Source organism: Nematostella vectensis, chromosome 9 (assembly GCF_932526225.1).
Source record: "Nematostella vectensis chromosome 9, jaNemVect1.1, whole genome shotgun sequence".
In the NCBI taxonomy this organism is placed as follows: Eukaryota; Metazoa; Cnidaria; class Anthozoa; order Actiniaria; family Edwardsiidae; genus Nematostella; species Nematostella vectensis.
Genome location: NC_064042.1, coordinates 11,305,040 through 11,329,088, shown reverse-complemented (window position 1 = coordinate 11,329,088; position 24,049 = coordinate 11,305,040). Strand labels below are relative to the sequence as shown.

At 38.1% G+C, this 24,049-nt stretch overlaps 2 protein-coding genes across 4 annotated transcripts; both read right to left on the bottom strand.

Annotated features, from left to right (window-relative positions):
• Positions 1–4,041: 4,041 nt before the first annotated feature.
• Positions 4,042–19,118, bottom strand: LOC5507799. Of its 3 annotated transcripts, XM_032376526.2 has the most exons (18): positions 18,936–19,118; positions 18,486–18,538; positions 18,297–18,366; positions 16,777–16,835; positions 16,651–16,693; positions 16,163–16,242; positions 15,927–15,965; positions 15,659–15,727; positions 15,546–15,590; positions 15,401–15,454; positions 14,349–14,405; positions 14,215–14,270; positions 13,671–13,761; positions 11,705–12,001; positions 9,717–9,871; positions 6,963–8,929; positions 6,237–6,305; positions 4,042–5,268 (listed from the first exon to the last, which is right to left on the bottom strand). In XM_032376526.2, exons 1-18 carry the CDS (start codon positions 18,994–18,996, stop codon positions 5,228–5,230), a joined length of 3,306 nt encoding a protein of 1,101 aa, XP_032232417.1. In that variant the 5' UTR covers positions 18,997–19,118; the 3' UTR covers positions 4,042–5,227. The 3 variants fall into 3 exon arrangements, with proteins under 3 accessions (XP_032232417.1, XP_032232418.1, XP_048588408.1); XM_032376527.2 differs by lacking the exon at positions 15,546–15,590; XM_048732451.1 differs by lacking the exons at positions 16,651–16,693; positions 16,777–16,835; positions 18,297–18,366; positions 18,486–18,538; positions 18,936–19,118 and adding an exon at positions 16,355–16,376.
• A 75-nt stretch (positions 19,119–19,193) lies between these two features.
• Positions 19,194–23,341, bottom strand: LOC5507792 (palmitoyltransferase ZDHHC23). The gene is made up of 4 exons (XM_032376528.2): positions 22,453–23,341; positions 21,605–21,649; positions 20,978–21,142; positions 19,194–20,009 (listed from the first exon to the last, which is right to left on the bottom strand). The coding sequence occupies exons 1-4, from the start codon at positions 23,124–23,126 to the stop codon at positions 19,757–19,759; spliced, it is 1,137 nt and encodes a 378-aa protein (XP_032232419.1). The 5' UTR covers positions 23,127–23,341; the 3' UTR covers positions 19,194–19,756.
• Between the last annotated feature and the right edge of the window lie 708 nt (positions 23,342–24,049).

Genomic DNA, 24,049 nt, shown 5'->3' with positions numbered 1-24,049 from the left:
TATGCTTTATCAAGAAGGTCACCTGTGTAGTTTGTGTAAACTCACAGTCTATAAAAGGACAATAATCAATGGGAGAGTACCTACCAAACATTTCAGATCACCTGAGTACGTTATGGGGATTGTGGATAGCTTTCGAATGAAGGTTCGGTTTGGAGACTTCATTCACTTTTTTTGCTTTGTGATAATGTTCTTGCAACCACCATCGGTGCAATATTTCTGTTCATTATTGTTTTTGGCTTGGCAATGTTCGTTATCCATGGCATTGGATACCTTTTTCAAGCTTTGATATTTCACGACGTCATACTTACACCATTAACAAATTATCAATCAATAACAGAAAAGTGAAGAGTGAGCGTGAAAAAAAAACGTATGTACAATAGTACAGACTTGCCTGGATTCCAGTGGCCGCAGTGTATAGACCAACATGATGGGTCGACACCCCACGTGCGACTGCACGTCAGCCATTGCCCTCACGGGCCATAGACCGATCAGAAAAGCAAGAGAAAATAATAAGTTACAGTGACAGTTACCAAATATTCTTAATAACAGTCAATTACATTGGCTAAAAGTTCAATGTTCTCGATATGCATTTCTCATCTTTTTGTTATATAAGACGTGTAGGCAAGGAAAAGATATATAAACTGGACTACCTGTGGTACTCGTGCAAGGAAGCCTGGGAAAGACACGTAAACTGGGAAAGTAAGAAACTAGTTGGACAGTAGTTGTTTTCGTCGCGTTTTAGAAAGAATTTCTGTCCATTTTGCATCTCTTTCTGGCTCAGGATGAAGCCCGGGGCTACTGGCGTGTCTGCAGTCGCTCAAGATGAGATGTTCCCTGATGGCGACCCGGGTTGGATGGAAATGGATGAGGTATGTATAAAAATGTGTTTGGCATTTCTTCTCTTTTCAATTTCTTGTCCGAGCTAGTGTTACCGTAAAATATGATGCACTAGTAGAAAAACAGGGGGGGTATTGATTATGATTTAAACCACGACTAAGTCATATGGGACTTACCGTAACACCTCTACAACTTGAGTCGTAGTGTGTAAATCAGCGTACGACTCTGCTACGATACTCGACTGCAAATATCTTTGTTTAATCTGGGCTAAGACATGTCTTAGGCAGGTTGCAAACAACTAAATTGTGCTGTCTGAATCAGCCTTAATAGACCATACAGTAGATAGCAGTTGGGCTAATAGTGTAAGATAAGGATATGGGTGGGGGAGGGGAAGGAATTCGGATCAAGTCATGCCAAGTCTATGTAAATGAGAAACAACTTGGTCAACCTTGTGGAGACGAGGCTTTGGTCTGTGATTTTGCTTTCTTAAAATGGTTTACAGCTTTTTTTCTTATTTGAGAATGGAAGATCTCTTGCAGTACTTGCACTTGAAGCTTTGCAAACAAGGCACTTTTGCTGCCATGGTTTCGTTGTTTATACAAAAGCCATGTCACCTTGCAGACTTCTTAGTTCAAATTTCAGGTTCTGAAATACTTTCTCTTAAGAGTCATGTTGAAAGATCGTGAGTGATTATATTGTGTGATGTCTCAGTGCAATCAAGAGGCACAATAAAGGACCTACCCTAAGAGATCATGTGACTTTTGGAGCGGCAAACTAGCATGCGCTCAGGCTTTAAGCAGCAAAAAAAAAAAAACAGCAATAAAAAGCAACTTATTCAGCCAATGAAAAAAGCCAGTATTCTTTTTTTTCGGAAAGGGTTTAGTTCTGCTTAAAGATTTTTTTGTTGTTGTTTGCTGGTGTGACAGGCACTGTCATTTCGGATTTTTTTTTTAAATTTGGCACCCAAAAAGGTCACACGATCTCTTCGCGCAAGTCCCCATTTGATCCAACTTTGGTGACACATGGTTTTGTGGCAAATGAGATATTCAACTCAGTATGACATGATGGGAAAATCTGACATAACTACCACTTCAAATAAGCTCATTTCACATCTAATAACTGGTAGAAAATTTCTCTAAGTACTGTACTTAGTGAGTAATAGCAAACAAAATATCAATTGCCACTTTTTTTCAAATAGATGCAACTTTTTGTAAAGTGTCCCTGAGCCCATATATAGTGCAAGGATGATCAAGGAAAAAGTATATAACAAGCCAAAGTTTCAGTACGTGTATTTCATTCTCAGGTTATTTGTTTTTTGAAAATTAGCCCTTAATAAAAAGAACCGATGTGTACAGATGGCCATTAAGTGTGTCTTCTTTCTCTATCTAGAATTGTGTATTTTCCAGGTTTTTCCATCATGTCACTCGGTATTGAATCAAGTTCCCTTAAATCATGGTGAATTTCAAAAATAAAATGTAGAAAAAATAGAATGTAGAAAAAATTTTTTTTAGAAATGATAAGAGATTTTGAAGATTTAAAAGAAGAACAAAACAACACCATCACACAAGTTATATTATGAACTCTAACTTGTTGCATATTCTTGGTAGGCTGGTGGTGGCAGTGGAATGTTGATTGAGCTTGCTGCAAATGAGAGAGCAGTACATGGAGATTTCTTTAATGGTAAATTTTAAGTGAAATAGAAACAAAAGTTGCCTTTTTTTTAACATCCAGTGCCTGGTTCCGAGGAAGCAGTTAAGCATTAACCCAGGGATTAGTATGGCTATAGTAATCCCTGGGGCATGTGATTGGATAAGAATGTGATTTAACCCTTATATTTTATTCAACTCTCCTTACCACCTTAATTTTGTATTCCCTCACAATCTCTCAAATCACTGGTAGACTCAGGCTGCCATTTGGCCAACAAAACAGAAAACTTCAATGTTTTCTAGAGTTAAATTCATTTTATGGGGGGGGGGGGGGCTTACAACCATCAAGATCTTTTTATTTTTTGAAGGAATTATTTTGTTTTCTTTTCTTGACAGCATTTGATGATCTTTTTGATGATGACGACTTAGAGTAACCTCCTGTGAATACACTTTGTGAAGTTGTATATAAAATTTAATATGGATGCACTATGTAGGACTATATCTAAGCAATGTATATAGAGAACAGATTTAAGACCACAAAACCCACAGGAAGTAATTAATTAGTTGGAATAGTTTGTGTCTGTCCATAATAAAAATTTTAATTTGGGTAATTTGGCTTAAACGGTGTTCTACAATATGCATGTGGCAGGGGTAGTGTTTCTATGGCAATATTGGATGTTAATCTAAGGGTGTTGTTTTTTATGAGGTCTATGCCAAAGTTCTCCAAGGCCTCAGTTGTCTGCTCCTGAGGAAAGCATCTTTTTGTTTAAAGGGGTGGTTCCATTGAACCCATGGAACCACCACTTGATCTGCCACAGCACGGCACACCCTAGTTGATCAATTTAATAAACAGCTGAGATGATCAAAGAGTACAAGCGAGAAAACAAAACATGGATTTTTTAGTTTTATTGTCAGTAATAAAAATCATATCGCTTGTAATTTGTTCTATACATGATTTGTCAGGGGTGGGGGTTCTTCCCACGTTTACCTAGTATGGATGCTTGTCATATTATTTAGGGGACAAAATCAGCCTTCTGGTATTTTTATTCTGAGAGAAAATAGGCTTTGCTATTAGAAATGGTATTTATTAGGGGCTCCCAGAGAAAAGAGCTAAAGCCAACACCTTCAATTTAATATGTCCAACTTCAAAACAAAACTATTTGAAAATTTGTCCATCAAGACATATTTTGTACATTAGGATACTTTTACGTATCCTAAAAATCTGTTTTTGTACCCTGGGTACCAGAGCCTCCAGACGCTCAGCTAAGTGTCGCTGGACAAGAGAAGTCTGGAGGCTCTGGTTCCCACTGTAACGTTTTTGCTTCTGGGGTATTTTTTTAGATTAGCAATTGTTGGTGTGCAGGTATCCTTAAGGGTATTCTTCAAATCTCCCAACACGCATCCCTTTCACTTTTACCCTGAAGAACCAGGGGGTCCCCCTGAGATTTTACCAAATATTTTTTTTCAGATGTAGTCAACTTTTCACCCTTCTAGTAAAACCTTGTTAGATTATTTTCTTGGGGAACTGAGCACAATAGTCATTACATAAATCAAACAGTTTGATTTTCATTATATTTTAAATCAGAATTTGTCTAAGTGTGATATCTAAAATCTTACAAAGCATGTCGAGCTGATACAGTAACTTATAGTTAAAGAATCATCATTATCAATAACACGTACTTACATCCTTTATGGTATTTACATATTCAGAAATTAAAGTTCAAACAATATTTGACACATGGCGATTAAATAAGACCCATTTCACTATTCCAACTCTGACTGAATTTTCTTAATAGCAAAATAGGAATAGGAAAAATGTCCAGCATTGTAAGTGATTTGTCAACAATAAATAAGATGTGTCTATGAAAAAGTCTCATTGTATTTTTTAGCAAAGCTTTGCTACCTTTGAAAATAGCAGAGGGAATTGTGTAAAAGATTTAAGAGACGTGAGTCTGGATAGGGTTTTGTTTCGTCATCCTGTGACAGCGATCCAAAGAGGTTAAAATGGTTATAATAGACAATTTTCACAATGTTGTGTGCACGTCTAACATGACCGATTGGCGGGCCATAGCTGATCCAAAATGATGCGGACAAAGGGAAATTTGACTCTAGCGCCAAAACTCTGCTAAAGAAGTACTCTGGCAGCTTTTTCTATAGCTTCGTCTTTTCCACCTTGCACCATTTTAAATCAACTGTGGCCTACCAGTCATTTCAGTCAGTGGCATTTTGGATGTGCACACAACGAAGTGAAAATGGTCCCTTTTGGAGGAAAATTCCTAGCACCTTCCTTTACCATTTGCATGTTGTTTCTACTATAGACATGCCTCCTTTTAAAATGTCTAGATTTGCAACTGCCAATGAGAATCAGAGAGTCTGCTTGTCCGCAATGGCCTGGGTCACTTTGGATTTGTACATTTTAACGGTAACATTGTATAAAACTTATGTACATAGCAACAGACAAGGCAAAAAAATGTTAAGGTTGGTTCTCACTAGAACCCAAGATCTAGAGAAAACCCAAGCACAGGTAAATCAAGCAGCTGTTTTTGCTGAATCAGCGAAATTCCTTGCGTTGAACGTGTGCCCGATTGAGGACCGATATACATTTGCAATGATGAAAACAAAACAAACAACTTGAACATGCATGTGAAGCTCCAAAGTCTTTGTATTATGAGGAGAAGTCTCTGCCTCTGATCCAGATAGAGGGGCTAACACAACTGTTGACAGGTCAGTGAGAAGTGACCTTGCTATCTGTCCCTGATCTCTGCACAGGCTAATGCACGGGGCACTGAATTGAGAAAGAGATAAAGTATTGTTAAGAAAAAGAATATTGTTTACTTTACAAGCAAGCTAAAAGCTTTAACAATGCCTGTGAAGGGATTATGTGCAGTCAGAAAATTGACTGGTTAGGATAATGGCATTGATTGGGTCAAAACATTTGAGACAAGTAAAATAAATGTTAAATATTCTTTGCTGCTCCAATACATATGCATTTTTTATGGATGGACACACATTTCAGTATCAGGATGCAAGAAACATGCTATCTATATTGGCATCAACAGCTTAGCCAACAAGCATGACAAATAAATGCTTTGGAGAACATTGGCACATTTTGAAATCCTAGTTATAAAGGTTGTGTCGATCAAAACACTTTTACTTGCTGGAAATTGTTATTTGAAGTCTTTATTTAATTAACCTTTGATGTACAAAATAATTTCTATCGAGAAATCAAGCGCATTAGAAATGAGTATGAGCCTCGTCACAGACTAGAAGTACTAGGACGTTTTTGCTGTATACAATATTTCGTATGGCAATGATGCACAAAATCGTTCATTTCTACCACTCTTTGATGATCCTATCGATGTCAGGCCATTCCAATGTACGCAGAAGGTATATTACCTGCTATTTCATAATGGAGCTGACATGACCAGATATTGTGCCAAAGTTTCTCCCTGCTCGTGCAACCCATTCAGACAATTAGACCAATCAAAGAGCGAGTTTGATTTAGTTTTTAGAAATGGGTTTTACAGTGCTCTTTCTTTCTTGCGCGCTCCCTGTGTGCCCGAACTCCATGACGCCCTGGGTAAAATAGCAGGTAATATACCTTCTGCATACATTGGATAATGTCCTGACATCGATAGGATCATCAAGATGCTCACACCATATTTTTTCACTGAATCTTTGTCAAAAAGTTTGCATTGACTATAAAACAACCCAACCTAAATAATTGTAAATGCAACGATAACACCCCCTTACCTGAGGTTGGTCTCCTGACGTCTTGTGCAGAAGCTCCTTCTGCCTTGGCATTGGAAATAGGATTTTGACCTTTTGAACAAAAGGTCAACTGGCATTTAATTGTGACACATTAAGATAAATCATTCATAGAAATATGGAAAGGGCAATACAAAAGAAATAGTATTAGAAATATTCCAAATACAGTTGTAGAGCTCGCTTTTGCATATTAGGAGCCCCCTCTTATAATGCCTATAAAAATACCTCACCGATTTTGTATACAACGACAAAAACATTGGTCCCATTTGTAAATGCAAGTTTTAATCTAAAAGCTAGTGCCTTTGTTTAGTGCCTATTAAAATATCATTCTATCCATTATAATCAACACCTTGACAGAGTTACCTTTACCTGTACCATCACCCAAACCTTGACAGAGTTACCTTTACCTGTACCATCGCCCACACCTTGACAGAGTTACCTTTACCTGTACCATCGCCCACACCTTGACAGAGTTACCTTTACCTGTACCATCACCCACACCTTGACAGAGTTACCTTTACCTGTACCATCACCCACACCTTGACAGAGTTACCTTTGCCTGTACCATCACCCACACCTTGACAGAGTTACCTTTGCCTGTACCATCACCCACACCTTGACAGAGTTACCTTTACCTGTACCATCACCCACACCTTGACAGAGTTACCTTTACCTATACCATCACCCACACCTTGACAGAGTTACCTTTACCTGTACCATCACCCACACCTCTTGCTCCCATCATAGTTGCATTGAGATTGATTGCTGTGCTTGGCAGAATCCCTGGAATACTGGGTACAGCTGGAATATTCACTTTTAATGCTTCCATCTGCATCTGAAGTAATGTCTGGTAATACATTTGTAATGCAAGTGGTGACAGCACTGGACTTGTACCATCCATAGGAAGACTGGAATATGTGTATGGTGGTACGTTATCTATCATGGGCTCTTTTTGTGCTTTAGTGTCACAGAACTCTGAAGGAATCCCTGTAGCAATGGAAGTGCTGATGGAAGTGGTTGATGGTAAACCTTTCAAGGTTTGGTCAAATTGCTTGTTTTGAGCATTTGTAATGTTCTGTATGTTGCTACTCTGAGCAGCTAGTGTGGGTGGCAAACTGTTCTTGGTACCAAAGTTTGTGTTCTGCAATGGCGGCATACCAAGGAAACCAAGAAAAGGTAGCTCTGGTAAACCAGTAAACCCTGGAATAACCATACCAGCAAGTTGTGGAACCTGGAAGGCAGGACCAGGCATTGAAGGGAGACTGGGCATTGAAGATGGAACTGCCTTGGTACCTTGCTGTGTTGGCCAATTTGCCTGGTGTGGCATTCTTGTGCCAGAGAATGGGTAACCTTGACTGGCACAAGCTACACCAGGAACATCTGCTCCACTTCCAGTAATGAGTTGAGGGTATAAAAATGATGCCTGTTGGTTGTGCTGTGGTATGTCTGTTGGTTGCTTATATTTAGGTGTAACATTTCCAGCTTGCCCTAAAGATGAGTGGTTAGTGTCTGGACCCAATAATTTTCCAGAAATACCCATGGTCTCCCAAATCTCTGGTTGGTATTTCTGGCCTGCCTGGCACACTGTGTTTCTGGCATCATCTTGTTGATCTGAGTCAAGCTCTGTATCCCAGTCATCACTCTCTAGAATATTACTGACATTGTTACTGACATTTGTAACATCAGGTTCAGTATACTTTTTGTCTGGAAACTTTGTGTCACAGCTTTCAGTCTTACAGTCATCCATGTTTTTGCTTGCCAAAATAGTTTCACCAGAATCTGGCTTGCCTGAGCATTGGCTTGCCTGAGACTTGGTCAAGTCTGCAAATCTAACACTCAAAGGGGTCTTGCTGGTGTTGCCAGTCTGGAAGTTCTTGGTCTGTTTGTTAATGTCCAAACTATTTGAATTACAGGCCACTACATCAATTCCATCCCACTCTGAGGAGTTGTGTTGTCTGGAATGTCCAGGAGTTGTTTCATCATCATTGACCCTCGTTTCTTCCTGGGATTGGACTGGTCCTGAGCCAGTGCCTATCACTTTGTTGGCGACATTTCTTGGAGCATTAGAAGAAAGGATGGTGGGTTTTGTTTTAAGAGGAGAAACTTTTTTGATAGGTGGCGGATGAGAGAAGGTGCATGTCTTGCCAAGACAACAGTTCCGGCCATAAGGACACATGTTTAATGGTTCTTTGATATGAAAAATCGCTGAGTCAGAGTTATTCAGCCTGACTGCTCCAATATCAAAACTCTTTCTTTTGTGTAAGTCTGGTGCACTCTGACTCAAATGTTGTTCTTGAGATACATTCTCGACAGACATGTCTCTGTTTTCCATGTCTGAGGAAGAGAGGACCAAAAATGCCTGATTTTGAAAGCCAACTGAGCAGCTCTCGGACTTAGTCTTATTTAAGGGAACTTGAACCCAGTCACCTTGAGCTTCAGCACTGTTTTCTTCTCTCAACACTGTTTTGTGCTCCATGACTTCAAGCAGTTCTTTAGATGTCATTTCTTCACAGCTTTCATGCTGCAATGGAATGTCTGGACTAGTGATTCTGGATGATGTACTGATGGGATCTAAGGTGTTAGCACCTAACATTTCTTGTCCAGACACAGTAGTGTTCCACTGCTGTTGCTGAAGTTTTTGCTTCCTAAGTAGCTCTTCCTCCAAGGCAGTGAGAAGCCTGAAAGACAATGGAACATATTGAGCCATCAACAGGAATTGAAAGAAGTTAGATTGGCTAAAAGTGGTAATTGGGTGACCCAGCTATTGACAACCAGAGTGGTACAATATAGGTATGCAGGGTGTGTGGGTGATAAGAAGCAAAATGTGAACAATGTACCAGGTAAAGTATATACACTCAAGAAGATTGAGCTAGATGATTAAAAAAGTAATAATGGCTAAAATTTGGGAAAGAGGTGACCCAAATGGAACACCCTGGTTAGGAAAGTGGGTCAGTGAATGAGCGAAAAATGGGAATAATACATGATGAGCCATGAAATCTCAATAAAACTGAAGCTCAAGAATATTCAACTAGGGGATTACAATACAGAACAAGGGCTGGAGTTAAGGAAGTAACCCAGTTGTGGACACTCTGGATAGGACAGTAGGAAGCTGAGGTACCGCTGAAACTGGGTAAAACACCAAATGTTCACAGGCCATTGTATCACTGAGAACAATGAAAATATAATGCTTGGAAAATGGAGTGTTTGGAATGCTTTTGACCTCAACAACCTTGTTAAACTGGCTCCTATATGAAAATTTGAAAATCAGTTGTTTGACTGAAAGAAACATTCTGTACATATTTTACCACTTATCACATTTGACTTGATGGGCCATATCCTCTCAAAACAATGTAGAAACATTCTGGGGATATTTTTTTTCATCCATTCTAATATGTACTTAAGGCAGTTATTTCTTATGTTAATCATTTCCTCAACTAAAAAAGGGGGCAATTTATGCCATTGTACCTGCTACTTTCCTCAATCTCAGCCTGTCGCTTGCTCATCTGAATAGCAATCTCTAGTTGGCGGAGCTCTTCCTCCTCTGTGGAAGGTTGAAGCTGTTGCATCTCATACTGACTTTGTTGACGCTGTTGCCAGACATTACTTTGAGGTGGCCTCATCTGAAAAAAGATGTTCCTATTATCTTAACACATTGACCCCTCAACCGGCCTGTACCGGCTTTGGGAAGTACCCACAACCCAAAAAATTCATAAATTCAAAATAAACACAACAAGATGAAGATACTCAGGCATCAGTCTAAGGGATAAATGGTCTTGCAGATATGCATCCAACCAAGGTGTTGGCATCTACTCTTAAGCCAAATAATAGCACAGGTTCTTTGACAAATCTCAAATCGAACAAGGAGAGAAAAGCAGAATCACCCCTCTCAATAAAACGCTCAAAATACCACACAAGGGAGAGAGATCAGCAAACACAGCTCAAGACACAAATAGATACCTTTATTCTGATCCTCCAGGTACATTTCCTTGGCCTCAAAACACAATGTCCATTCCTTGAAGGATTGACAACCACGAAAATATCTTTACGTATTGCAAAGCATTCTGGGAGATCCAGGGGAAAATTCACGAGGGGAGGGCCAGTCAACACTCCTCTCCCCAAAGTCAGATGGTTTTTTATAAGTCTTTTCACCCCGAAGCCAAACAAATCAATTCTAGGTCATACAGACCCAGAATAGCAGTGTAAACAATTTTGGAATCAATTTGGTTTCAGAAAAGACAGCATTTAGGAGAGCTGTGGTGATTCATTAGAAAATTATTTTCTCATCCAGGCAAAGCCAAACAAGAAAAAATCATCATGAATCCACCTTTGCTTGCAAATATCCATAAGCAAAGCACTCAATTATGCCCCAAAAGACTTCATGGTGTCCTGAGACACTCTCCTAATATGCTCATAGCTGTATTTTTGATGAAAAATACAAGCAACCATTAACTTGTGCTGGCTTCAGCACAACGACGAGGGATTAAAAGTGGGACCGCAAAGCACTGTTGGAAAGCTTGGATACCGCTGACTAGGTGCAGCTGTGTTTGACTTTGACGGGCTGTATAAAACTCAGAATAGGGGGGAGGTATCTGTTTTCAGTCTGTTTTTTGTAAATTCAGTTCCAAAAAAGCCAGGAGTCAATGGGTTAAAGCAACATTTATAGGCAGTTTACACAAAAATATTGCCACATATTAAGGTATTTACTGGTATTTTACCTGTCAAAGATACAAATTGTTTATTTCATATAATAAAATCAAAGTTATAATTCTTCTAAATACAGTAGTATCTACCTTAAATATAGGCACAAGTGACTCCTTGTTTTACTTTTACATAAGAAATAAATAAAGTACAGTCAAGCAATCTCTTTGGAAGACTGCTCTCCTTTGGGCCAGTTCCAAAAACAACCATGAAAGTGCATCCACAAGACCACAAGGCAGGCACATATGCCATCTTGACAATTTTGACAAAACTTTGCCAGATCGAGGCATCAACCTAAACTACTCCATTCCAAAACTAAGGAAAATCAATTTTAATGCGGATGAGTTGACGGCCCCCCTTACTTAAATCAGTGAAAATCAGTAAAAAAAAAACATACTACTAAAAACAAGCAGAGCTCCTATCTACTGCTTTCAATGAGTCATTTTAAAAATATATATTTGGCTCATTTGTAGTTTTTCTGCCAGGGTTTTAGCATGGTGTGGTCAATGCCTATCAATCTTAGACATGTCAATAAAAACCAATATGGCAACCGATTTTCAAAAAGGCTAAAATAAAAGATTTTAGGGCCAAATATCTCTGATGGTCCAACACTGTTTACAAAAAATATTGCCATTAGCAAGGTGACCAGCTACATTAATGGGGGTGCAGGATACAGTAAATCCTACTCTGGCCAACAGACTAAATATAGTGGGTATAAGGGGAAATTCTAAGGATGAGCTTTTTTTTCCAGTTACCTGAGTAGAGTTTCTTGCCCACCCTGAGCCACTTTTACTTGGCTGTGGTGGCCTTTGCGGCTTTGGAATTGGTCGAGTTAATGGATGGCTACTGGAACAAGCATGCTCGGGTAGCATATTGATTTGGAAGCTTGTGCAATGATCTAGAGATGACTTGGCACTGGTCACAGAAGTGGATAAAGGAATGTTTTTGGGCTGCCTCAATGAAGGAATAGGATTGGTAGGTTGGGTCAGTATTTTCTTTTCTTTAAGTGGTTCTGGGTCTTGGTCCTGTTTCTTTCTATGTCTGTCTTTTCTCTGCAAACAACATAAAGGCCTGGCTAAACTAGGCGGCATGTCCAGCGCAACATGTAGCGTGCAACATGTCTCCTAGCCACCCAAAGAGACATTATGCGCCAAATCTAGTAGAAGCAACAAATAAATGTTGAGAAACATTTTTGTGTCAGGCTCTATAAAATTTGACATGCACTACATGTTTTTGGTGGTAGCTAAACTAGGAAACATTTAGGAGACATGTTACATGTCGAGCTTGATGTGTCGCCTAGTTTAGCCAGGCCTTAAATAATATGCCCTGTACAAATAATATCAACATTGCCTGCAAAAAAAAATCAAAAGTGGCTGGCCAATAATGCCTGAGCCATTTGTACACAATGTTCTGAGGCATAATGGCTATGTGCAGGATGTTAATACTCAACGGCGGATTAGTGACCCTACTCGAATAAATTATCGTATATTTTGCCGAATATTGCTCTTCACTATAAAATAATTAGCTCCAAGGGTGTTATAATATTTAATGTTTACAAGGAAAAAGATTTGAGCTTAAAATATTCAAAGCAAGAGTAAGAAATCGCATTTTGTAGGCCTTATTGTGATTATGACGCGAAAATGGCTTGCAAAGTGTCGAAACAAACCAGCGCGATAATTTTTTTCTCGCGCCAGTTCATCGAGAATCTTACATGTTTCTAAAATCAACATTAGTTGCTCTTTCCATTGTTGTGTTAACCATTGATGTAGGATGATTGATAAGGGAGCAATTGAATGATAAATGTGTAACGACCACATGTCCCCCCGTAATTTTAATTTTCTTTTTTAGCTTATATAAGCACGCTAGTGTATCCTGGATTTCTCATTTTCAACACGCTTTTTGACAGCTTATTGTCAAATACTAATTAGAAAATCATTTTGGGCTGCATCGTGTTATCTCTTTAAAAGCCGTCAAAGTTCTATCGCACACCTTTGGTATGTGAGCGCTTCCTTCTCTATCAAATACCATGCACTTGAATTAGCCCTTTTGGTGACTGATATACGTAAAATCCGTTTACATGAAGCCATAGAGTTGGCTTTTTCAAGATGTTAGTGATGGTCAGTATATGATACAATGTATTCTGCATTTTACAATCAAAGTCAGGAAAAGCCACTGATTTTACCAGATTTACTCACAATATAACTGCAAACTCCTGGTGAATTCTCAGCCAAGACATGAAAAACTGTATGTTAACATGCAGAGAATATGCATTGCGCATGCTCCAGGCTCCTAGATGTGAGCTTCATTATCATACTTGGCATTGTTCGTGTTTCGAATGTACGATTTTAACGTAAAAATGTTTACCGTTTGAGATGATTTACAATGGCCCTGACCTTGGCTTTATAATTCCTGTAATATCTTTTAGGATCTATACTATTGCTATATTATTGCTATTCATATAAATGTTTACTTTTTGCCTCATATGATATACCTTTTGTTATCAATAAGCACTAGAAAAATATCCTTTTGTTATCAATAAGCACTAGAAAAATATAAGAGGCTGTAAGTATGAATTGCAAATAAGTTTATCGCAATCATTGTAGACGTCGTGATTTATGACAAATGGCCAGTGGTCAAGCGCATGCTCAATACAAAATCTCTGCCTGTTCTGTATGTTATGCTACACAATGTATTGTATGTTATGATATTATGATTTCTTACCTTTTTCTTCTTCTTTGAAGTGTTCTTTTGGTTATGCTGTGGTTTGTTGTTATCTGATGTCTGCTTGATACCAATATCCAAACCGGAAGCTCTATAAAAGCAAATAATTTCACAATATTGAACAGAGTGCCATTTTAATAAGGATAATGTTATTCCAATCTGGAAAATTTGAGAATTATCTTGGAGTTTACATTGCTACCAAGCATCCTAAGTTGTTAGAAAAGTATTTGCAATACTGTACATTAAAACAGCTGTAAACTTGTTGACTTCTGGGGAATGTCTCCTATCAAAGCTCTAACCAGCTACAATGGACATACTGTACTTTAAAACAGCTGTAAACTTGTTGACTTCTGGCCAATGAAAGCCTGGCGAATGTCTCCTATCAAAGCTCTAACCAGCCACAATGGACATCGGGTATGACAGAGTGCCAGGAAGAATGAGGTTGTATTACAATATTAATACATGGACTTAATATTAAAAGATAGAACAAGATTTCCTTTTTTAAAGTTACATTTTGAAACATTTAAAGATCCAAATCTCATACCTGATAACACCGTCATCAATATGTGAATTAGTGGTTTGCTTTTCAGCTTTGGCCAGCTGAAAACCGAATAGGCAAATTTTAATATTATTATTGTTGGTCAAGGAAACATGATAAAGCCTAATGTTCTTCTTTACCTTTTTCTCATCTGTCTTCTTTTTCATTTCAATCTCCTCGGCAATGTTGGAGATTTCCTAGAAATGATTAAGAACTGTTGAAACCTTCTACAAAATTTATAACAAAAAAATGTTTGTGTCTATTATCTATCATAACAGAACACATGAAAATGCTAAAAGCAAATCTATGCCTATTAATTTGCCCATAATATCACCACGCTGGTTGAATGCCTACTATTTTCCTTTCACACCATCAACTGGTATAAAGCAAGTTTAAATTTTACCACAAAAATACATGGTTTAAACTATGCAGTATGTAACTACTAATGTTCAAAAGAACTATACTATCTGTAAGTATGTACAAATAAGATTTCATTGTAAACTTATCTATTATGTATGTAAGTACACTTATTAAATTAATTCCCTTGAAATAGTTCTACTATCCAGATATTTTAAAAAAACGTGGTATAAACAATATTGAAGTTAAGGGCTTTAAAAAAATGTAATAAAATATGGGTGTACCAACATCGTTTTCACAACAAAGGGGCATAGAGTTGACATGTTTTTACTGATCGCATGAGGAAAAACTCTTAGTTTTCAAAAAGAGTGCCTATAGTCTTTAGAAAATTAAGTTCTGTTTGTCAAGCTGCCAAAATCCGATTTCCTAACCAAAAACCCGTAGTAGCTGACATTCAAAACCAATCACATTTTAAGAGATCGCACTAAAAGACACTGTTTTTGCCACTTTCATACCGTAAAAGCACCATTTTGAAGTATTTTTTATGGAAATAAACAAACTTCTACTATCCAACTTTTTTTCTTCTTTCAGTATATCGTTTTCTGTATATATTTAACTATTTGAGCATAGTGGTCTTAAGTCAAAAACATGCACCTTTTGTTTCGTTTACTTATGCAACTGTGGCTTGCGCGGGCACTTTTATACCGGAAAATTCTAACAAACAATGAGTGCCACTATGCGCAGAAGCGGTGCACCGTGCAATCCTAAGAAATTACCTTAACAGCATTTAACTGGACTATGCATTCTGTGTATAATTGTTGGGAAATTTTCTAACCTTCTGTCTTCTCCACTGTTCTGCTTTTAACTGCTTTGCAGACTTGGCTTTTGGCTGTAACACATTATTTTATTAGTACATGATAGAAAACAAAGCAACAAAAAAAAGACCATCATTTTACATTTGAGCTATAAATAGGATCTACCTTCAAGACTTTAGATTCCTTTGAAGGCTTTGTTGACTTTTTTGGCTACGGTAATAACATGCCAAACTTTTCAGTAAGTTCATTTTTTTCTACAACGTAAAAAACACACTTACAGCACAATACAGCTGCTTGTTAAATTCTCGCTGCTCTTTCAAAGAGTCAAACTTCCTGAACTGGGCCATCTTGAAAACAGGAAATAAAAACATTATGGCAACAGACATGTTTGAGGAATGGAAAGCATGGAGACCTTTCAGTTGAAAAATGTGCTCTTAAACTGCAGACAAAACAGCTAAAACAGTTAATTGAATCAGATGAATCTGCAAAATGGAGTTAGCAGAAAAAAGGATGGGACTAAGGTGAAGTGTGTGCCAGGAATTCTACCTCTTCCTCAGTGAAGGAGTTGTCTTCGCAGTTTTCAGTCTGATAAAGAAACCAAAGAGATCACATCAACATGGAGATCATGTGAAAAACACTGGGTTTGGCCAATTTTATTTTTTGAAGGGATAGTTAGGGCAGACTTACATGATTGGAAAGCTAGTAAATAACTATTCTATACCCTTAGGGGTAGTGGTTAATGTGAGAGAAGGCACGGAAAAGTCAATTACAGTATAACTGACCTCGCTAGAAGAGCTCAATGAATCATCATCATCATCATCCACCATGTACTCCCTGCCACACCTCTCGCAACGACAGGGCCCTATACAGTAGGGTGGTCCAAATTAGAGACTGGTTCAATAGTACACAAATACAGGACCTAAATGATACACTGGATTCAATAAGGTCAGGGCCTTGTATGAAAAGCGCCTTACAGACACAACAGTGAGGTGGTCAATGACAAACGGTACGACTGGAAAGGCTACTGTGAATTAAAAAAAAAAAAAGATTGTCTGTAAAGGTAGGGTAAGTCAACACGAGATTGAAGGTTTACATCTGGGAAAAAAGGGTAATTTTGTAGATGTTTTAAGCAGTATGTAGTTGCAGTCCCTATGAGTAAAAATGGTCAGCAATACAAATGATTCAAACGTAAACAACTATGGACCCTATAGTATAGACAAAACAGGTACAAACATTGAGTTAAGAATGCATGCCAGCATACATACAGTACCTCGACGAGAGTACAGCTCATCACTGAACATGGCTGCGAAGAACTGAATAAAAAGTTATAAACATAAAAATTGAAATTTTTGCTTTGGATAAAAAAGTATTCGCTAAAAAAATGTCAAAGGTGTACCATTTTCCAGTCAAATCCATCATCATTGCCACCATCATCTTTATAATCTTTTTCATGGGCTAAAGGAACAAAATAAAAAGGGATCATTGTGCAAATAGTTTTATACTCTCCTCTCTGGGATGGTGTGCATAAAGTCATTTTTGTTCACCTCAGGTGATATGGCTAACTGAGTCAAGATTGTGAGCGCGGAAGCTTATTTACACCCTGTAGATTACAGAGGCATTTCATATAGCCTGAGTTAACAGACCCCCACCTAAAATCTAAAGGAAACTTGAGCGAGAGTCTGAGCAACGAATTGGAATGTAACAAATTGGATGGCATGACACTGCCCAGATCCGGGTAGTTATTCTGATTGGTCGGCGCGTATTAAGACAGCACACATCATCACACATTTGTTTTTACCGCCTTATTCACAAGAAACCTCCACTTTTATTTTGATAAGGATTGAATATATTTTAATATCAATGAGTTTGTTTTGTTTGTATTTTGTGCTTTAAATACATCGACGATGCTTCATCAAGATACAAAGTGGGAAATTGTTCCCAAAGTGCGAAAGATTGCCACCGTTTGATCAAGCAACTACCATATAACATGGACGTCATAAAGAACTCTTCGTATCAATGCAAGACTTGCTTTCGTAATTTTAAAAAAGGGAAGGGATGAATAAAAGCCTTTAATGCACAAAAGATCAACTTGGCTTGCCTTGTGAGTCTTCAGGGAAAACATGTCGCCTTTCATCTCAAAATATATCTTGTGGCTTGTGCGTTTTATGTTTAGAATTCATCAAGGACACATCGTCAATGGTCAAGATGCAAAATAGGGAACTGCTCACTTACGGCTCAAGAATGCCTACGTCTAAAATCAAAAGTGTGTTGAGCTGGTTTTCATATAAATCATCCACTTAACACTTTTTACAACAAGTCAAAACTAATTCCTTTAGAAGTTTTAAATCTTACCGATCTCACACTCAACAACCATCTTGAAAACTAAAGGATAAACAACCACGCGACACAGCCGAAACGCTTCGACCAATTAGAATCACTACCCGGATCTGGGAAGTGTCACGCCATCCAGTACGTTACATTACAATTCATTGTCCCTCAAGTTTTGACGCGCGCTATTGTGGCCACCTTGACAGTTTTGTGAAGTAAACCAAAGTGGATGTGAGAAACGTCCTGATTGTCATGAGCTTCCCTAGCCAACCAGCATTGCAAATATTGTTTCAGTGCACATTAGAATCCTCGTAGTTATGAATTGGCGAACTTTCTTAAGACTTCATTTAGATGGGCAGGGTGATGCTATTCACACAGGAATAGTGATGGCAATTTATTCTCTTCTGACAACATAATTAACCCCTATGAACGACATCCATGGAATAAAAAAAATGAGTCCATAAAATGGAGGTGTCACCTATGATTGATTATCCATAGACAATCACAAGGGGGACACTATGGGGACATTTAAAAGTGTGTTATAGGGCGTCTGCCTCACGAGTCCTAACGTATGTATATAGACAATACCTGATTTAATCCTATGGTAGGCATGACCAAATTGCTGGAATCGTGAAGTGGCATCGGGGTCATCAGGTTTCTGATGCTCAACAAAAATAAAAAAAAGGTTAATGCATATTGGTTGTCTGTACAAAGCAATATCAAGAGAGAGATAAACTATCAAAGTGTAATTCATATAAGGCTGCTTGTTATACGTACCTTATCAGGGTGGCATTCCAGAGCAAGCTTTTTGTAGGTCTTTTTCACTTCATCTTGTATGTAAACAAAGCATAAAAAAACTTTCATTAATCGCTAAACAACAATTTGAAAATGTAAATAAAGCCCCTTTGTTAATTGCTAGATAAACCGAAACGAAACGAAAATGATTTCTCTCTCTTGATTGTCTCAACGAGGGCATTTGACCTGACATGAACTCTAAATGCCGGAATTCTCAGGTACATACTTTTCTCAGAACTTTTCTCTTCTTCAAGTCAGGAGCATAAATTACCACGTCTTTTTGTCAATTTTAAGGCTGTGGACGAGAGGAGATTTCGCAAAGGAGACTCGAAACGTCCAGCAAGTAAACCCGTCGACACGTCCCACCCAAACACCACTCATAAAACCTCTCAAAATCCCCCGGAAAGCTGTCAAAAGGAAACTAGAACTTACCCTGGGTGGCATCAACATTTAGCCCGAGTATCTGGTAGCATTCCAGTAGTGTTTTCCCCATGATTAGGGGTAGTATTAGGATTTTACCGCAGAGCGTTCAGTCATGCCTTCCCTTCACACATTCGCGCCATCGCTGTGTTGACAGCGCAACACATTCTAGTTAGACGATGCACGTGCCTACCTCAACTTGGTTAGGCATAAATGGTTACGGAGGGGAGGGCAGGGCAGGGTAAAGTTTGCGGGCACGAGTAAAAAGACTTCAGTAAGAAAAATTTATTCTCGAAAATACCGTGTCATAAATAAGCAATTTTAATTCACTAAAGTAAATCTCTCTCTTGACAGAAGGGTTACGCACAAGACTGCTGGATCTCCAGACATGCAAAAGGGGTGTGGCTTATCCTTATTTTAACCGTTAATGATACTATCCAATTCATTTTCCCACTTATTTTTAAATTGTAGTTGCTCAATGAGAGAAAAAAAACACCACAAGTCTTCGTTCTTAGAGACCCAACATGAAAGCGTGATGCAGTGTAGAGAAAGAGCCAAAAAAGATGTATCTTTCTACTCTTTCACTGATACTTCCTTCTTCTGGTCACAACACTTTGGGTTCCCATTGACTAAATTTATTGTAAATTAATAAAGGGCATTTATGTAATGTATTTAATATACTACTCTATAAGCTTTTCTAATTACCTGTTACCCCTGCCATCTGATCCATGCTAAAAAGGCGGTGGGGGGGGGGATTTAATTCTGTGATTACCCCCTCCCCCTTCATCCAAAGCTGTTTCCCCCAAGCTCTGGAACAATAAAAAGTTCCCACCCTAAACTAACTCATATCTAGCCTTTAATCCTTTGTCTCTCTTTAAAAACAGAAAATCTTTCCAGTTCTGCAGAAACCCTTTGTAGTGGGGGTTAGTTCTGAGTACTTGAAGAAGACTCTTGCTTCTTGGTGAACGCCGCCATTCATCTCCTGTGATATTAAGGCTGATGAAAACCAGCTGTTGAGCAAGTAGCATGGACATTGCCAAGACAAACACCACACCGTAGAATGTACAGACAAACATCAGAGCAGCCCTGAAAAGAAAACCATACAATCAGTTGTACAAACGATATAAAGTACAATAGATTAAGGAAAAAGTTAATTTTTTTATCTATTCAATTTTTGTCCACTGTTAACCAAAGACTTGCAGCTGTTTCTAAAAGTAGGTCATCTGCTGTTATTGTTATTTTTGCTACTCAATTGTTTCATCACAAACCAGTAGATTATTCTACAACCCCAAGAACATGATTAGCTGCAAAAAACAACATCACCCCACAGCCTTTAGCTAATAGCCTGTGACCTTGAGGTTCATGCTTATCAGTTCTTATCAGTAACTTGACTCCTTCTGTTGATAGCTCAATAAAAAGATCCCTACACACAGGTTGGTCAGCCCATTGTAGTCAGGAAATCATGACGCTTCTCATTGGCCGGAAATGAACACACCTACAGGAGTTTTATTGCAAATATTTTCTGATCACTGTGATAGGTGGAGGCTAGGCAGCTGTGTAAGCTCCAAACCCCTGCTCAAACATTCCAGATTAGAATGGCATTTTCCAAATTAGAATGGCACTCTGTTATTTGTATCATTAAAACAATGAGTTACATACTGAAACAGAGCTAGCGTTAGCACTTTGTAGGGGCTTCAGGTTAGTCTAACATTTTTAAATTTAGGAAGCTCAGAATGTGCCCAAAACATTTACTTCATGATAATTTCCTTCTAATTCATAATGATAACAAGTATTATGATACAGAGAAAGCATTAGCAAATTTTTCCTTCAGATGGCTTTGAACAGTACAGTATTTCTTGTGGGCTCGAGATGGGAGGGGTATTCTAAAAGTTGAGAATTCTGTACATTCAGGTAAGTAAAAAAAAATTGAAATCTGGGAAGCCTAGAATGTGCTCAGACAATGCAATTTCATCAAATTGGAATTAAGGGTCAGCACTTTCAATAATAATCGCCCTTTTCTGCCACAATTGTGATAGTCATTAAGTGCCAGTTACCCAGGCTCTTTGTAGACCTCTGAGCAGTCCCTATACCATGCGTTAGTGACCGGCTTGCATATGGTGGACAGTGATAGGTGTATTCCCCATCCCCCAGTCATAACAAATGATAGGATAGCCAAAAGGAATTTCCCTTGGTTGTGATGCCCAATGCAGCAATTTGTCCTTTAAAGGAAAACAATAGTCAGATCAGAATTTTTTTCTTAGATTGAATTGTTAAATATGTTGCTTTTTATTTTGTTTTTGTTTGTCTGTTTTTCATTAATTTTTTTTTTTTAATGAAAAAGTGAGTTTATAGCAGAAATTTGGATATTTGTTTTGCTAAAACTGGGAAATCTGTCATCTTTTGCTGCCTATTTCTTTAGATTTTTCTTATAAGTGAGAGACCTTGAGATTTGTTTCAAAATTGACAGCTCTGAAATAGTAGAGATATTAGAACAACAATTCATTTTGCTACATAAACATATAGAATTCATGGAATATCAAATTCAAAGTCATAATGCTTTTCCTCAAGCATTTTTGCTGGGCTCAGCCTCTAATGAGATGTATAAGAGAGATAATTTGCTAACCAATCACAACACTTTTGGCTTGGTTATACAAATAATTCAGTTGAATAATAACACTTACCACACACAATGGTGGTCTGATCTTGGAACACAGTATCCACAAATTCTATATAGAGAGTGAACAATCAATATTTTATTACCTATAAAGGAGATTAGAATTTAGACTTAAAGTTTAACCAATCAATAGAACAAAAAATAAAATAAATGTCTAACAAACTTAAGATAAATACAAGGATTCAAATATAGTGAACAAAAAGACATATTTGCCACTAGACTTCTCAAACTGCCAATGAAAAGTTAATTTAATTTGGTGGCAAACAAGCAACCAGATAAGGATACATATATGATTTTAAGTGTTGACTTCCTGTATTTTAACATGTTTTTTTCTAATAAAATGAGGCTAAATGTCTGGATATGTAGTTCCCTACTAGCAGAGGCCTCTTTTCTCTGTATTTCGCTGGGCCCAGCGAAATACAGAGAAAAGAGGCCTCTGCTAGCAGGGAAGATAAGTAGCAAATGTTTTGCCTAAATAAGGTGTGAATCTGTGTAAGTGTATAATACCAATCAAACTGAGACCCCACATGACTTCAAATTGAGTCGTGCAACTAAAATTCCAAAAATGGCCAAATAAATGCACCTTGCAAAAATAATGAGCTTTGTGTTTTAAAGAAAGAAAATAATACTTCAAATTCAAAGCAGCTTATTTATATAAGGCAAGAACATAAGAACTTAGCCCCTCCCCCTGCACCAAGCTACTCTGATGCCCACAAAGATTTTTTTCTAAACAAGTGTAAATCTACATGCCCTTACTTTACAAGCCTTTACATGTTGTAATAATATAAAACATAATACATTAAAACAATCTTTTTTTAAATAATTTTAGAGCTTGTAAAAATTGTCCCACCATACCTGCAATGTTTTGACCTGTGAAATGGCCCATAAGTACAGAAACAGCATGTCAGTCTCTCATAACTCTTAACTCCATTATTCAATTTCCCATTATCAGTATTTTGTCTTTCTACTTGATCAGATACTTCCGCAAACAGATTAAGCTTTGTCTCTGAATTGATGACACGGTAGTAGAAATAAATGGTTGCTATTGTTCCCAAGGTGACAAAAACTGTGCTTTGGAGATGCAAAGCCGATGAGATATGTATCAAAAACACAACGTAGATTCCAATAACTGATGTACTGGCCCAGCTGACGAAAAACCATGTACGCTTTCTTGTCCTCAAAGAGTACACATAGTAAACAAACACAAATAGTGGTAGATAAACCAGACTAAGAACAGTAAAAATAAAATTCCGCGACGCAAAGTATAGCGAACTTGGCAATAACACCACAGGAATTACAAATTCCATGTTCAACTTTTTTGCCCCTTTTGGCCATGGAATTCGAAGTCTATCTGTTATTACATTGTGAATAACAGAACATCTCGTGAACGGAACTTTCTTTCCTTTTAAGCACTGATCTACAGCGTTATCTAAATCTTCACAATCACAGCACAAAGCCAACAAATGCGTTCTTTCTCCTTTGATGTTTTTGTATTCACAACAGCATAGTGGCGAAGCATCCGAAGCCATAGCTTTTGTAAACACCCTCAAACTAGAGAATGTGCCAAATGTGGTTTCAAAAGGAACGTACAGTAAAAGCGATTATAAATTATTTATCCAAAAAAAGGTGGTGATGCATCCATTTCAAGGCTAAACATCGTTAAAAAATAATAATTTACTTGTAATACTTGTTCCTTGTTCACCTACGCGCTGCCATTTCTTCTGAGCCCGCGATATTCTGACGATCGACCACAGGGCTCCCGAGTCTCACCGAATAAGAGGGGTCAAGCGAACAAGTAAAAATATTTGGCGAGCATTTTAAAAAACAAATTAGTTTTATCAAAACACAGATATAATTCCCAGATTTACAAGGGGATCTTAGGTATTGAGTTAAAAGTGGAAAAACTGCCAGTGACCTGAATTTGTGAGCACTCTGAAATTTGACTCATTTTTTTAAGCTCTTCGAAAACGAGGGACAAATTGTTACTTCTGTACTCTTTGCAGTAATTTCCTTATGAATTTTTAAAATATTGTGTGTGTGTGTGTGTGCAAGGGGGGCGGGGTATACCCCCAGTGTTCCACCCCCTGCTACGGCCCTGGGTGGTTCCAGGGTGTGTTCCATTTTATACCCTCAGTTGGGGGAGCAGCCCCAATTTTCATAATTTCCTTAACGGCCCTACTTAAACTGGGGTGCATATTCAGGCCCGTACCCAGGGGGGGGGACACAGGGGTGCGAACGTACACCCCCCCCCCCCAACGGTCGAAGGTCCACTTTTGGTTCTCAATAGACGTGCCATTTGTAGAAATAACTAAAAGCATAAGCTAGTTAGACAGTTTTTTTGTAGCCAAATCCGACAATAAACGTCCCTTTGAGATACTGCAAAGGCATAAACAAATCCTTTTTGTTCTTTCGGGGGTGGTCAGATTTTTATCAGAAAGCTCATTCCCCCCCC

Coding starts and splice junctions, on each gene's coding strand:
- LOC5507799 (XM_032376526.2), bottom strand. CDS start 18,996: ATGGGGAAAACACTACTGGAATGCTACCAGATACTCGGGCTAAATGTT. Junction 16,694..16,776: donor ATGGATTTGACTGGAAAATG/GTACACCTTTGA, acceptor CTTTTTATTCAG/TTCTTCGCAGCCATGTTCAG. Junction 8,930..9,716: donor GAGATTGAGGAAAGTAGCAG/GTACAATGGCAT, acceptor ATTGTCTTTCAG/GCTTCTCACTGCCTTGGAGG.
- LOC5507792 (XM_032376528.2), bottom strand. CDS start 23,126: ATGGCTTCGGATGCTTCGCCACTATGCTGTTGTGAATACAAAAACATC. Junction 21,143..21,604: donor TCAGACCACCATTGTGTGTG/GTAAGTGTTATT, acceptor TTTCCTTTAAAG/GACAAATTGCTGCATTGGGC. Junction 20,010..20,977: donor GAGGTCTACAAAGAGCCTGG/GTAACTGGCACT, acceptor TTTTCTTTTCAG/GGCTGCTCTGATGTTTGTCT.